The sequence below is a fragment of the Pithys albifrons genome, chromosome 10, assembly GCF_047495875.1.
Source record: "Pithys albifrons albifrons isolate INPA30051 chromosome 10, PitAlb_v1, whole genome shotgun sequence".
In the NCBI taxonomy this organism is placed as follows: Eukaryota; Metazoa; Chordata; class Aves; order Passeriformes; family Thamnophilidae; genus Pithys; species Pithys albifrons.
Window position 1 is genome coordinate 22262978 of NC_092467.1, and position 14427 is coordinate 22277404.

The following is a 14427-nucleotide window of genomic DNA, read 5'->3' on the forward strand; positions in this document are numbered from 1 at the left end:
GTGGCTGGCGGCAGAGGGGCTGTGGCATCGTGGTTTCAGGCACAGGGAAGTGCTGGTGATGGAGTGGGGGGGAGCCCCCAGTCAGGCTTCCTGAGCTGCACAGCCACCACTTCCCAGATAAAAGTATTGCCTGGAGGAGCCACAGCAGCTCCCAAGGCATTGGGAAGGGTCGAGTACGGCACGTGTGGCCCCGGCACACGGGTTGCAGGATGGCAGCCTGCCTGTGCTGGGGCTGGCTGCTCTCACTTATCCTGGCCATCCTGACCAGCCTCCGCAGCTCACCATCAGCCCCCGAGCCAGTGACATCCCAAGGTAGGTCCTTGGGGCTATTTTCTCCCCCAGAGGATGGGCCAGAGAAGAGCTGGCATGTCAGGTGCGAGCAGTGAACGCCTCACAGCAGCCAAAATCTGCAGGGCTGAGAAGGGGCATCCCAGGATGGTACATGCTGGGGGGGAGAGGGGGGGTGTTGTTCAGGGTGGGCCATGGAGTGTCCTCACTGGTGGGACACCCTGGGTTGCTCCAAGTAAAGAATTATCCCTGCTATCTGCAAGTAGGGCTTGGTAGCTCCAGGACCTCTTGAGGATGTCATCCTGATGCTCTAGTCCCTCACAGGTAGCAGCGGGGCTCCCCACTCATCAAAAGTTTTTGGAGTCATGATGTGGTGAGGGTCTGACTGAAATTCAAATTAATATCTGATGGCACAGCTCTGCATGATGAGTAATGCAGTGGCATGGCCAGGCTAATCCTGGTGCTCCCGCACCAGCCTTGTCGTGATCTTACTGCCCTTGCAAGCAGCCTTAGCTTAGCCAGTAGCTGGCTCCATCCTGGCTCGCTGAGCCTGGCAGGGCCACTTCATGACTTTCTCACATTTCAGGCCTATTTGTGCTTTCTTTGAGCCCCTCTTTAGCCCCTTTAACACTTTCTGTAACAGCATAAGAACCATTAACTGAACAGAATCCTGCTGATCTCCTGCTTGTCTCTCGAGACCCACCCCAGGTGTCTGACCAGGGTGGACTTTGGAGCACATTTTGAGTCATCCCCACAGGGACAGTGGGAGCAGGGTCAGGGTTGGGCTCATCCTTTCTGCCCACAGCCTCTGTGTCATCGCTGTGCCCTGAGCCCACCGTCAGTTTGGCAGCATTGCCCGAGTATGGCTGGTGCAGGCTGCAGAGCTGGGCAGCCACTCTTCCTAGGAAATGGCATGTATTCAGGAAAGATGCTCCAGAAGCCCACAGGGCCAATGTGGCCTCCCATCATTGCCATGGGTCCCTGTGCTACCAAGCTGCTGGGACCTGGCCACCTTATCCATGGGTGCTTAGAGCTCGGGGGGATCATGGAGCTAGCATAAGGCCTGGGGTGGGTAATGGGGGGGGGGGGGGGGGGAAGGAAGAACAGGTCCAGGGTCCTGTGGGGGAGATGGGACAATGGGCAGAGGGAGGAGGGCAACAACAGGGCTGGGGGGGGATCAGGCAAGAGCAGGGACAGGGAGGCAAAAGGACACTAAGAAGGTGGCAGGAACATTTGGGACTGTCACTTATTCTTTGCCTATGGTGCAGCGTAGGGGGTGCACAGCAGAGAATAAATGCGCTCAACACATGGAGCAGGGCCAGGTATTGGCAGGGGGTTTGTCGGATCCCACAGCTGGGGACTACCCCTGGGGAAGGCAGTACATGCCAGGAGGAAGAGGAGGAGGCAGAAGACTGGAGCAGGTCTCAGGGTGGGGGCAGTGAGGGAGAAGGGAGAGCTCAAATAATTCTCGGGGCAGCAAGACACCCCTGTGCATCACACATCTGCATCTTGCAGCTGTCTCATTCTCCATAACAGGGGCAGGCACCCATGTGCCACCAAAGCCAGCAGTGCTTGCGACAGAAATCCTGCAGGATGTGATGCTTCAGTTCATCCATGCAACAACAGGGAGGGTGGCTTGCTGAGGAGGACAGAGAAACCCACAGGCCCCTAGAAGTCCCTGGGCCAGGGTTTGGGCATCCCTCTCTGCTCAGGACTACATGCCCCCACACCAGCCCCAAGGGCCTTTCCCTCTCCCTGGGGTGCTGCTCCTCCTTATCTCACTTCCGTGCACCTTCCGGCATGAGCAGGGCAGGGGTGCTTCCCCCGATCGCTGGGCCCTGAGCCCCCCTCTGACCGCAGGGCTATTTTGGGATGTTTGTTTGTCCTGAAGGATCCATGTACTGAGGAGAGGGGTGCAGTGGGGCCGGCAGGGAGCCCTGCCATCAGGCAGGACCCCAGTGCATGCCAGCAGCCAGCACATGTGCCATGTTCCCCCCCAGTGTGCCAAGCTGGCAGAAGGCACCTGTGCCACAGCCATGCTCAGGCTGCCCTGGGTACCTACACAGCCTGACCTTAGGGGTGAGCTGGCCAGCAGGCATGGGGTGGGAGAATGCAGGTGGGATGGGGATAGGTTTGTGCCCAGAGGCTTCTTCATGCCCACACTCCTCCCAGACGCTGCACTGCTGGCAGGCGTGTCTGAGGACATCCTCTGTTTCTCCCGCTCCTTCGAGGACCTCACCTGCTTTTGGGACGAGAAGGAGGAGGCAACGAGTGGGATGTGCCACTTCTACTACTGGTACAGCAGGTAGGAGGTGTCAGGGATACAGCCCAGCCTCCCTCTTGTCTGCACAGAGAGAGGCAGGTTTGGGGCACCACAGCAATCTGTGCCATCTCAGTGGCTCCCAGCTGCAATGAGAGAGGGTGGAGAACCCACATGAGCTACACAGCAGCCACTGTACACCCTGCAGCAGGGCTAGGATATTGGCTGTCCCTCAGTCCCATGGGGACAGTGTCCTGCAGTGAATGGTAGCACACGAAAGGGGCTGGTGACACTCAGGTCTCGGTGCTGTGTCCCACATCCCCTTTCCTTCAGATTGGCCTGAAGCAGGAGGCATGAGGTGCTGCAAGATCCCACTCTCCATTCCTCAGGGATATGCCCACAGCATGTATGGTTTCCACGTGGCACCGTGGCAGTGGTGGGAAGCGGCATGTCTGTGTCTTCCCCAGCCAGAACGTGCGGCTCTTCACCCAGCTCCACCTCCGCATCCTGGATGCCACCACAAACAAAACAAAGTACTGGCGGGAGCTCAGCGTGGACGCAGTGGGTGAGCCCCTCTCACTGGCTAATACCCTGTGACACTATGACAGTCCCCAGACGTGGGTCCCCTGATCTTCTGCTTGCCACAGGGCCTGGCAACACCCTGTGCCCTGCATTCTGGGCAGAGACAGCCTTGGAGGAGCCTCCAAGTGTCACCCAGCAGGACCAGGGATTGCCCAGACAGGGGCTGCAGCAGGACGGCAAACACTCTGGCATGTCCCTTGCAGGTCTCATTGCCCCTCCAGTGAACATCACAGCCCGCTGGGCTGGGGCTGCAGGGCAGCTCTGTGTGTCATGGCAGCCACCGCTCGGCGACTACCTGAACTTCCTCCTCTACGAGGTGCAGTGCTGCCCTGCCAGCTCCCCAGGAATGCCTTGCAGCGCCATATTGAACCCCAGGGCTGGGGCAGCCACAGCCTCCCCAGGAGTGGGACAGGTACGTAAAGGGGCCAGGATGGGCAGGGGAATTTGGGGGGCTGTAGTTGCTCCTCAGCCTGGAGGAGCAGGCTGTAGTTGCTCCTCCTCCTGGCCCTTCTCCTGCAGGGGCTGGTCCAGGCCAACACCTGGGTGGTCCTCCAGGACCTGCAGCCAGGGGTGAGGTACCACATCAAGGTGCGTAGCAAGCCTGATGGCACCTCCATGGATGGCGTCTGGGGGCCATGGTCGCCAGCAGTGGCTGCAGAGACGCCTCACTCCTCCGGTGAGCAGCCAACCCCTCTGCCGGTGTGCCCACAGGAACAGCTGGGAGGCATGCCTGGGGCTGCGAGGGGTGGTGGTCCTGGGGTAGGAGGTGCAGCACCCAAGTTTTGGAGGGTCAAGGGGAAGCAGCCCCCTCCCTGCCCTGGTTCTCACCTGCCCAGGAGACATTGGGCTGTGCTGCAGCACCCCTGACCTGAGGCACGTGCGCTGCGAGTGGACCTGGGACCCCACAGAGCCCCACAGCTTCCACCAGCTCTTCTACCGGCCACCTTCAAGCGGGGCTGGCACAAGGTAAGGGGCATGGTGGGCATGTGACACTCAGGCAGGCACATCCCAGGGACCACTGGTCCTGCTGTGTTCCAACATCCCACACTATGCCACCTGCAAAGGTCCTGCTCTGTTCTGCCCTACCACCATCAACCTTGTACCTCCCCATCACCTCTCGGCCAAACTGTGCCTCCAACTCCAGGCAGCAGTAGCTTTCCTAGGCAAGTGCAGGAGGAGCAAGGCTGCACTGGGCGGTGGGACTGACCAGCCCCCCACTCTCATGCAGGGAAGATGCATGGCAGCAGTGCAAGGAGGTGAGCATGGGGGCACAGGGCACCCACACCTGCACCTTCCAGCCCAGGGCTGGCAGTGCCATCTCCATCCTGGTGAACATCACTCGGACCCACATGCTGACCACGCTCAGCTATTTCAAGGAGCCCTTCTGGCTGCACCAGGCTGGTGAGTCCCAATGCCACCACAGTCCTTGTCCATGCCCAGTTTGCAGGGGACACAGCATCCCCTGTCCTGTTCCATGGCAGCGACACATCCCAGTCCCAACACCCACAGTGCTCACAGATCCCCCGCAGCTGGTGCAGGCAACAGTAACAGAGGGCCGCCTGAGCCTGCAGTGGCTCTCGCCCCTGGAGGAGCTGGCAGAGCAGCTGGACTACCAGGTCCGCTACACTATGGAGAACAGCCATGACTGGAAGGTAAGGCCTGGCCAGCCCACTTCCGCTGCCAACACATGGCCTGCACAGGGTCAGGCAGGATGGACCCACACCCCATTACTGCCCCTTGGCCATCCCACAGCAGCCATGCCTCCAGCTCAGCTTTGCCTTGCAGGTCCTGCAGGTTCCACGGGCAGCCAGGAAAGAAGTCGTGGACCTACGGCCAGGCACCCGCTACCATGCGCAGGTGCGGGCGCAGCCCAGCGGGCCGTGGTACCAGGGCAGCTGGAGTGCCTGGTCCAAACCTGTTGTGGTTGATGCCATGGCTGATGCGGGTAAGGGACAGGGCAGGGGTGGAGGCTGCAGCCAGAGGAACCACATGGCTGACAGGAGGAGATGGAGAGTGCTGGAAACGGGATGGGGAGCACTGGGTAGAGAGTGACAGGGCTGCGAAGGGCTCAGAGGTGGCTGGTCGGGGAAGGGCTGCAGTCCCAGCGTTCCTCCTCCGATGCAGGCTGGATCATCCCCAGTGTTACTGTGGTGCCGCTGCTCTTCACAGCGACGCTCCTGGGGCTGCGGTGCACCTTCCCCTCCCTCTACAGGTAAGGGCTGCTGTGCCGGGGGCAGGCAAGAGGGCCCAGCACCGGGCACAGGCACCTTGCATGGGGGCATCAAGGCACCCCAAGACTGGGGGTTGCGCTCGATGCCCCTTTCCATGTACCCAGAAACGTGAAGCAGAAACTCTGGCCGCCCGTCCCTGACCTGCACCGTGCACTGGGCAGCTTCCTGCAGGACTGCAGCAAGCACGGCCAGGTGAGGGGCTGGGGCGGGGTCCACCGCGGCTGAAGGGCAGCTCGAAGGTAAGGCTCGAAGGGCAGCCCCCACCGCGCGCCCTCCGTGTGTCCCCAGGCCAGTGCCTTCGACAAGCAAACGCCGGAGGAGGCCGTCCTGCCCTGCCTGCTGGAGGTGCTGTCCAGCCCGCGGGGCGAGGCGGGCCCGCCGCCGGAGCACGCTGGGGACCGACAGCCCGGCACCGACATCGCCAACCAGTCCTACCTGCTCATGAGCGGCTGGGAGCCGCGCGGGGCCGCGATCGCGACCGCGACCGCCCCCGCCCCCGCCCCACCATAAACGCGCGTCCCTACACAAACACCCGCCTGCTCGTTGCTTCGCCGCCCACCCCTGTCTGATAGCCCCGCCCCGCCTGATAGCCCCGCCCTGTTCGATAGCCCCGCCCCGTCTGATAGCCCCGCCCTGCTCGATAGCCCCGCCCCGCCTGATAGCCCCGCCCTGCTCGATAGCCCCGCCCCGTCCGATAGCCCCGCCCCGCCTGATAGCCCCGCCCTGCTCCATAGCCCCGCCCTATCTGATAGCCCCGCCCTGCTCGATAGCCCCGCCCCGCCTGATAGCCCCGCCCTGCTCGATAGCCCCGCCCCGCCTGATAGCCCCGCCCTGCTCGATAGCCTCGCCCCATCCGATAGCCCCGCCCCATCCGATAGCCCCGCCCCCGATCCATTGCCCCGCCCTCTGCGCCCGCCCCCGCCGGCCGTGCCGGGGGCCCCGCCCCGAGGTCCAGCCAATCACGGCGCGGCGCGCGGCCGTCGCCTGGCAGCGCGCGGCTGTTGGGTTTGAAGCGGCCAACCGGAGCCCCGTCCGCGCGCGTTTAAAATGCTGCGGCGCAGGCGGGGCGGGCGAGCGGCGGCGGCGCGGCCGAGGTGAGAGCGCGGCTCCGGGCAGGCTCTGAGGCTCAGCCTAAAGCAGGGATGGGAGTCGTGGTGATGTGGTCGGTGAGAAACGGACAAGGGGAGGGGGGAATGTCCGTTAACAGAGAGATCCCCGAGGAGCGGCCGGAGGGGGTGTCGGGGGACGGAAAGGCCCCGAAGAGCGGTCGGGGAGAGCGGGGGCGTGTCCGGTGGTTGGGAGGGCCCCAGGAGCGGGCGGGGGGCTCGTCGGAGCACGCTGCGTCCCGGGCGGTGTCCCTGGGGGGCTCGGCTGACACCGCCCGCCCGCAGGACCATGGCTCAGTTCCTGTTTGAGGCGGATCTGCACGGGCTGCTCAAGCTGGACACGCCGATCCCGAACGCGCCGCCTGCGCGATGGCAGCGCAAGGCCAAGGAGAGTGGCCCCGGGCCCAGCCCCGTCGGCGTGTCGCCCATGAAACCGGCCAATCGCTCCCACAGCTCCAGCAAGACGCCGTCCAAGACACCCGGTGAGCGGCGGCCACCAGCGGCACAGGGTGGGCGAGGAGGGGCGGGTTGCTTGCCTGTAGCCATGGGGCTCTGGGCTCCGTGCCAGGCTGCCCTCGCTGGTCAGGGGGAGGTGGGCTGTGCTGCCTGGCTGCTCGCAGTCACTCACCTCCTCCCCAGCGTGAGAGTGGCAGAGCTCTGAGCACGGGGTGGGTGAGCGGCCGATCCCCCAGCTGAGCCTTGCTGGTACAGCTGTTTGTTGGGACAAGCGTGGGCAGGACTATCAGCTGACAGCTTTACATGGTGTAACTGTTTTTGTATCCTCCCCTATCTGTGAATTTTGCAACTGTTGCACTGGACCCAAGTTGTCTCCTGGCAGTCCTTAGCCAGAGCTTGGGGGCACGGGAGTAAATATGAGTTGGTTGTGACTGAATGGCATGAGGTCTCAGAATCCCGGTTGTCTTGAACTTGTCTGGTGGGTGTGATGCGGAAAAGTGCTCGGTTTCATCTCATGAAAGCTCTAACACAGGCTGTTAAATAGCCATAAGACAATATCTATGTATGTAAATGCAGGTAAATCTGGATCCAAAGTTCAGAGCACCCCAACAAGGGCTGGAGGGGATCGCTACATTCCCAACCGCAGCACTATGCAGATGGAGATGGCAAATTTCCTCCTAACCAAAGAAAATGACCATGCTGAGGAATCCCCTACCAAGAAGGTGAGCACGTTGCTAAGCCACAATTACTTCAACAACCATTATCAAACACTTAATCCTTCCTGCCCATTTACAGAAAAGTAAACTGTAGGTTCTATCAAATGGGCACATGCAGCTGACAAGCTCTAGCCATCATTATTTCCAACTCTGGGCTTCAGGAGCCTGGCATGAGATGGAAGCTATAGAGCCTGTCCAATACTCTAGACAATGCTGTGTCTGGCAGCAAAACTCAGCTTTTGGTTAACAAGGCTTTAAAATACAGCAGGCTACAAAAACACAAAGCTGTGGGCCTATGCAGAGTAAAACTGCTGCTGGTAGCTATTCTAGGACAACATCCACATGGAGAGCAATTCTGGAATGTTTTACACTGTGTCCTGAAATTTCTTTATGAAGCATTCGGTCCCTTGTTGCTGTGGCTTTCCCCACTGCAAATGACACTGAACTTGCCACTGTATGAAAATGTGCCAGTGTCTGAGGAAAAACTACTTTGACCTGTGTGTGTGTTGTTGACTATGGCAGCACTGTTTGTACACCTCCCCTTTCTGGGAGAACGGGGCCTAGGTGTTTACCTCTAGTGTGGGCTTTGTGTTTCACATGCATTGAGCTGTGGGTGGTTTATCTCTGTAGGAGCAACAGAAAGCCTGGGCAGTGAATCTGAATGGCTTTGATGTAGAAGAGGCAAAGATCCTCCGCCTCAGTGGAAAGCCACAGAATGCTCCAGAAGGTATATAGAGCCTGTGTGACTTGAATCAGCTGGGGAGATCTAGTAAGTGGAACAGCAACACAGGCCCTGGGTGGAGTCACAGGAAACATCATCTGGCTTCTAAAAGCTCCTATACACACTCGAGTCTCCCTTCATAGGGTTCCTGAGGGCTACAAGAGCTTCAAACTCTGCTATGCACTTTGTAGCTTAACTGTAACTAAACATAATGGGATACAAAAAACAAATGTTTGTTACACTCATTTCTGTGAATGATGAAATTGTATCTCACCCTGGTTCTGCAGTTTGTACTGCCACAGGTGCTGCACACTTGACTTTCATGAGTGTACCTCTTCCCTCAGGCCTCATTTTCACTGGAAGGAATTCCTAGTTGGGTGAGCAGCACGAGGGTGGAAGGGAACAATAACTCAGGTTCACAAATCTGTTCCTCTGCACGCAGGCTATCAAAATAACTTAAAAGTGCTCTACAGTCAGAAAATGACACCTGGATCCAGCAGGAAGAATAGCAGATACATTCCCTCAATGCCAGACCGGATCCTGGATGCACCGGAGATCCGCAATGACTACTGTAAGTAGGCTACAGTGTTCAGTGCTGTTCAAGAATATTCTGCACGGGAGTGCAGTTCCTAGGACAGTGTAACTGGGCTGCTTGAATTACTTTATGCACCCAGGATAGCACAGACCACTTCTGGAGTGTCCCTGTGTAGCCTTACAGGAAGACTGCTCTAGAGTGCTGTGTAGCTGACTTGGATGAGGCCTACCTGACCCAACTAGCTGGGCATAGTGACACTCAGAAAGCTGCCCCTTACTTGTATGTGTGTATGCACATATGTACACACACAGACATACACACACAGACCTGGTGCTGGGGAAAGGCCTTCATCAGCACTGATGAAGGGCAGGGCTCCCTAGGTAACCTGTGTTCTTCCAAATTGTAGATCTGAATCTCATTGACTGGAGCTCCCAGAACTTTCTGGCAGTGGCTCTGGACAACTCTGTTTATCTGTGGAATCACGTCTCTGGTGAGATTATCCAGCTGCTGCAGATGGAGCAACCAGATGTTTACATTTCCTCTTTGTCATGGATTAGAGAAGGAAACTACCTTGCTGTTGGCACAAGTAATGCTGAGGTCCAGGTGAGTACAGGAGTAAAAAGGTGTGTTTGTCTAGGGGTTGATGGAGCTGTGGGGCATGGAGACAAAGGTTTGGTTAGAACAGGAACAATGCAGTGCACCCAACCTGTTTTGCCTGGTGGGAGGTGGAACTGTGCACAGCCAACTACAGCAAGGCAGTTTGATTTGGGCTGTTTTAACACCTGGTGTTACCTTCTGTACTGTAGGCATGAGCTACAAATTTTCTCTGCTTCCATACTGAGATGGCTGAATGCCAGGTTCCTAGGGCATAGCAATAGGGCTGCATTTCCTTATCCTCTGGAGAACTTACTGCTTTTCCTCTCTAGCTATGGGATGTTCAGCAGGAGAAGCGTCTCCGAAACATGACCAGCCATTGCACCCGTGTAGGATCCCTCAGCTGGAACAGCTACATCCTCTCCAGGTAAAGTAGAGGGTGGGTAAGCCAAGGGCAGTGTTCAGTTGTTGCAGATTCCTATCCCTGGATCTGTGAGTAGTGTGGGTTAGGGATGGCAGAGAGGAGTTTCTGTCCTGGCTTGGGATTCTTACTTAGCCTGTTATGTTGGGATTGTGCAGAGAAGGCCTCTCTTCTGTATTGCCCTTTGCGCTGAAGTTGTGAAGAGCTTGTGTGGCTGCTTCACTCACCCCAACAGACTGGTGATGCTGGTAACACTGGTTGAAACATGGCAGTCTTACAACCACACAAAAATGGATTTTGGTGAAAATGCATCAGCCTGACCCTATAAGCCTTTTCTCACAGTGGGGCACGGACTGGCCACATCCACCACCATGATGTCCGAGTGGCTGAGCATCACGTGGCCACACTGGCTGGCCACACACAGGAGGTGTGCGGACTCAAGTGGTCTCTAGATGGCCGCTACCTGGCCAGTGGCGGCAATGACAACCTGGTGAATATCTGGCCATGCACCCAAGGGAGTGGTGGAGACTTCGCTCCTGTACAGACCTTCACTCAGCACCAGGGTGCTGTCAAGGTGAGCACAGGGCTGCTGTGGGTAGGTGTCCGTGTGCAAGGCAGATGTGCAGCACTGGCTGTGTGCAGGTTGCCTCTTGTGTGTCTTAGAATGAACTCTTCTCTCCCAGGCTGTGGCATGGTGCCCGTGGCAGATGAATGTTCTAGCCACTGGAGGTGGGACTAGTGACAGACAAATCCGCATCTGGAATGTGTGTTCTGGTGCCTGCCTCAGTACTGTTGATGCCCATTCCCAGGTGAGACATGATTATCAGCTTGGAGACAAACACCTTCTGGCAGCACACCTAAACAGAGTTGCTGGCTCCTGAGGCCCAGAGGCAAGGGAAAGGAGGAGACTATGCTCAGCTGTGGCTGGTAAGTATCAGCACAAGCAGCTTGTCTTACCTGTGTTACTGCCTCTTCTCAGGTCTGTTCTATCCTGTGGTCAACAAACTACAGGGAGTTCGTTTCAGGCCACGGCTTTGCACAGAATCAGCTGGTTATATGGAAGTATCCAACGATGACCAAGGTTGCGGAGCTGCAAGGTAGGCGCTAGGCCCTTTACCTGGGAAAGGTGGGGGCTGCTAGAGGCTGAAGGCAGATGCAATCCTTGGTTTGAGCCTGTAGCAGCACTTGATGCATGATGGTATCCAGGGGCATGCTGCTAGAATGAAGGATGCCTGTGGGCTGCTGAAGAAAACACTGTTTCTTCAACTGCCTGCCTAGGGTCTAGATCCATGCTGCCACAGCACAGGGCAGGGACAGCTATGCAAGCAGGAGGGGCTCATGGGGGCATACAGGAGTAAATGTGCACATAGTGACTGCGCACTTGCTCCTCCTCAGGTCATACGGCCAGAATCTTGAACCTGGCTATGAGCCCTGATGGTGCAACAGTGGCCTCAGCAGCTGCTGATGAAACACTAAGGCTCTGGCGCTGTTTTGAGATGGACCCCATAAAGAAGAAGGAGAAAGAGAAGGCAAACAGTGCTAAAACCAGTATTATTCACCAGAGCATCCGCTGAGAGCACAGGGTTGGTGTGGGGAGGGGGGGTATTTGGTTTACACACTGTACAGTATTTTAAATGTTAATAAACTGCTTTAACTTGACTTTTTCGTGGAATCTGATAAAAGAAAAAGCCACAGCTTCCAGAACCAAGTCTCTCCCTGAGGTTTGGAAACTGGGCACAGGGTGGAGCCCTTGTTCTTTAGGGCCTGTTTAGAGGCAGCCTGAGCCTAGCACAGTCCTGGGACAAGGATGCTGTCCAATAGCTGTACTTCTATCTGTCCCAACTAAGGTACATACGCATATCACCTGCCCCCTCATGATGCTGACCACAAGCACGGAAGCTCTTCCATAGGGGGGAAAACTATAGCCTGAAAGACTTTTTCCCAACAGCAGGGTTAAGAGGAAATAGCTCTGACTTTCTTCAGGTTTCCAGGGTAGTGATCCAGTGCTGAGCTGCCCTGTGCCTAAGGCAGGACCCTCTGATCAGCTGCTGCCTGCCTTAGTGCCACCTAAGCGGCAGGGAAGAGCAACGGTCAACTGAAAGCATGGTATTGCCAATGCCCCCAGTTTCTATTTTGTCCTGACTCATGCCTGTGGATCTGCAGGCAACCACCACTAGTGGTCACCTGCTCCAGATCAGTCTGGGTGCTAGTCTTTGGCAGTCGGAGCTGTAAGGTACACACTTGTTCTGCTACAGGCAGCCAACACTGCCTGCTTATGGTGCCAGATTAGAACAGCAACTTTCACAGTGAGTTTAGTACTGAAATTAAGAGCCACTTGCTATTGGAAAAAAAAGACAGGGAGGGGCTGGAAACAGACATAACCACCCCAAAGAGCAGAAAGAGGCTGGCAATGGCATAAAGCCTAATGTAAAACAAAAGGTTAGTATAACATTGCCACAGCCAGCCTGGATGTAATACAAGAGACTCACAAAGCCACTACCACCTCTGTGCACAGCCCTTAGTCCTGTATTCTTTCAGCAGCCCTGATCTCTGTCCTCCTCTCCAGCTGATGGGAAAGCCCTGGGGCTGGCATACAGCAAAGCAGGCACCAGGGTTCAGCTAACATTTGTTAGAGCTTGACTCCCCTACACTTGGAAAAATGCATTTTTTTCCATGCTGAGCTATGCTGGTACAAGTTGCAGGGAACATACTTAAGCCCTTACCTGAACAAGAGCCAGTACAGCCATGCTGCTCTGCATGTTAGAGCCACAGTGTCTCAGGCTGGGCTGCAGGAGACCCATTTGAGCCTGTCCTTCAGCTGTACCAGCATAGCCAGGGGCTGGTGGGGACGCTGTGCCACTGATTAGCACCTTGGCCTGTGCAAAGCAGCTCCATGGAGCCTGTGCCTCTCATCAGCCTGTGATTAGCTGAGGGTGGATTATTAACTGCTTTCACCTTCCTCTCTCTCAGCCCAGTACCATGCTGTACCTGGCACCAGCTCTGCTTCCCAAGCTTTAAGCAAGCTGGAACCTTCAAAGGTGGGCAGTGGCAGCACCAACTTGTGCTGTGCCAAGGCCAGTGAGAGTGCACACCCACACCCACACCCACCCCCCCCGCTGATATGGGGGGGCACAGTCTAAAAAGCAGCCTGCAGTAGCTGAGCCCAGCACCTTTCCAGCAGGATTCCTGGTGCATCCCCACTTGGTGACCCAGGAAAGATCACAGGAGGTCCAAGGAAAATGTTGTCTTTAGACACAAATCCTAGGGCAGCATCTTTATCTAATGGGGAAGCAGGCAGGAACCCAGATGCAAGGTTGGGCTCCTCCCCAGAGCTATGCTGCTGTTGTAGGAGCCCTGCCCTACACCCCTGCAGTTTGGTGCTGGGAGTTAGCATAGACCTGCCCTGTAGCCCCACAGCTGATTAAGCCTTCCCACAGTTCCTGACCTGGAAAGAAGGCTTTATATGCCTACAAGCTGCTGCAATTTTTTCACTACCCTGTAATAGCAGCTCAGCCTTCTCAGACAGGCAATACAGGCTCTTTCTCCTTAGCACATATGCCCCCCCACCCCCACCCCCCTAAGAAGCTGTGCATTACACAACCCTTGAAGATCCTCAGAGCATTACTAGAGGGTAATGGTAGTGTAGTGTCTTTGACCCCATACTGGTCCTACTGCCCTGTAGTGAGAAGGAGCAGAGGAAGGAGCTGGGCACTGATCCAGCAGGCCCAGTAAACACAGCCCTATAAGGTGTGAATTCAGTTCACAGCATGACAAGCACATTAATTACAAAGTGCCATGGCCAGCCCCTAGAAGAGCACAGCTAACAGGAACAATTGGAGGAAAGGAGAGCAGACCACATGTAGGGAACAGCGCATTCTAAAATACCAAGCATAAATAGTTTAAAGTATTGTTACTATTCTGAGCAACAGCAAAGACAATTCTGTCTTTACCAAGAGCCAGCTGGAGAGGAGAAGGCAGTTTGACAGGAAAAGGTCCATCTTAGTGGACCATCAACTAGAGTTCCTGAAGTGGTGATTTCTGAGCACTGATGTTACACATCACTTCAGCATGGACCAGAACAAGCTTTCTTGCAAGTCCCTGCTTACAGAGAAGCAGCAACAACTGGGAGAACACTACAAAGTGCAGCAGCCAAATCCCATTTTATGGCTTCATACATAAAAGGGCACTGAGCTCTGTGAAACAGGGTGATACCCATGTGCAGTTTAGGCATATTAGTCACACCAGTTCAGGTCACTTGAAGCTGCTTTCCTACATTTTAGAGCATTGCCTTCAGGTATATAGCAGCCCAAATAAGATCAACAGAGCTTCCTCTCACACCAAGCCCTGCTCCAAGGGCTTTGGCTGGACATCCACTAAATCTCTCCCAGCCCACAACCAAGCCTAGAGTGAAACTCAGCATCTGGAGGCTGCTGCTCTAACACATTCCTTGCAGCCACAAGCCGCCAAACCCTGAGTCAAGCTGGCCTCTGCTCAGGAGGGCCTCAGACACAGAGTGA

General features: G+C 56.4%; 3 protein-coding genes across 4 annotated transcripts; 2 read left to right on the forward strand and 1 right to left on the reverse strand.

Annotated features, from left to right (window-relative positions):
• Nucleotides 1-63: 63 nt before the first annotated feature.
• MPL (MPL proto-oncogene, thrombopoietin receptor) lies at nucleotides 64-5939 on the forward strand. Its single transcript, XM_071565129.1, has 12 exons — nucleotides 64-312; nucleotides 2461-2593; nucleotides 2938-3113; nucleotides 3334-3542; nucleotides 3650-3806; nucleotides 3967-4096; nucleotides 4359-4531; nucleotides 4640-4782; nucleotides 4916-5075; nucleotides 5255-5342; nucleotides 5466-5553; nucleotides 5650-5939. The coding sequence occupies exons 1-12, from the start codon at nucleotides 210-212 to the stop codon at nucleotides 5869-5871; spliced, it is 1782 nt and encodes a 593-aa protein (XP_071421230.1). The 5' UTR covers nucleotides 64-209; the 3' UTR covers nucleotides 5872-5939.
• LOC139676083 (uncharacterized) lies at nucleotides 5882-6256 on the reverse strand. Its single transcript, XM_071564601.1, has one exon. The coding sequence runs from the start codon at nucleotides 6254-6256 to the stop codon at nucleotides 5882-5884; it is 375 nt and encodes a 124-aa protein (XP_071420702.1).
• Nucleotides 6231-11563, forward strand: CDC20 (cell division cycle 20). Of its 2 annotated transcripts, none has more exons than XM_071565496.1 (11): nucleotides 6231-6455; nucleotides 6753-6949; nucleotides 7500-7645; nucleotides 8270-8366; nucleotides 8803-8931; nucleotides 9302-9498; nucleotides 9822-9916; nucleotides 10253-10484; nucleotides 10594-10719; nucleotides 10890-11007; nucleotides 11306-11563. In XM_071565496.1, exons 1-11 carry the CDS (start codon nucleotides 6409-6411, stop codon nucleotides 11482-11484), a joined length of 1563 nt encoding a protein of 520 aa, XP_071421597.1. In that variant the 5' UTR covers nucleotides 6231-6408; the 3' UTR covers nucleotides 11485-11563. The 2 variants fall into 2 exon arrangements, with proteins under 2 accessions (XP_071421597.1, XP_071421599.1); XM_071565498.1 differs by having other exon boundaries at nucleotides 6441-6527.
• Nucleotides 11564-14427: the final 2864 nt, after the last annotated feature.

What these genes read in the sequence shown, in the direction of transcription:
- MPL (XM_071565129.1), top strand. Translation starts at nt 210, where the DNA reads ATGGCAGCCTGCCTGTGCTGGGGCTGGCTGCTCTCACTTATCCTGGCC. An exon ending in TTCTACTACTGGTACAGCAG is followed by an intron (nt 2,594 to 2,937) that starts GTAGGAGGTGTC and finishes TCCATTCCTCAG; the next exon opens with GGATATGCCCACAGCATGTA. An exon ending in CTTCTGGCTGCACCAGGCTG is followed by an intron (nt 4,532 to 4,639) that starts GTGAGTCCCAAT and finishes CAACACCCACAG; the next exon opens with TGCTCACAGATCCCCCGCAG.
- LOC139676083 (XM_071564601.1), bottom strand. Translation starts at nt 6,256, where the DNA reads ATGGATCGGGGGCGGGGCTATCGGATGGGGCGGGGCTATCGGATGGGG.
- CDC20 (XM_071565496.1), top strand. Translation starts at nt 6,409, where the DNA reads ATGCTGCGGCGCAGGCGGGGCGGGCGAGCGGCGGCGGCGCGGCCGAG. An exon ending in CAAGTAATGCTGAGGTCCAG is followed by an intron (nt 9,499 to 9,821) that starts GTGAGTACAGGA and finishes TTTCCTCTCTAG; the next exon opens with CTATGGGATGTTCAGCAGGA. An exon ending in CTGTTGATGCCCATTCCCAG is followed by an intron (nt 10,720 to 10,889) that starts GTGAGACATGAT and finishes GCCTCTTCTCAG; the next exon opens with GTCTGTTCTATCCTGTGGTC.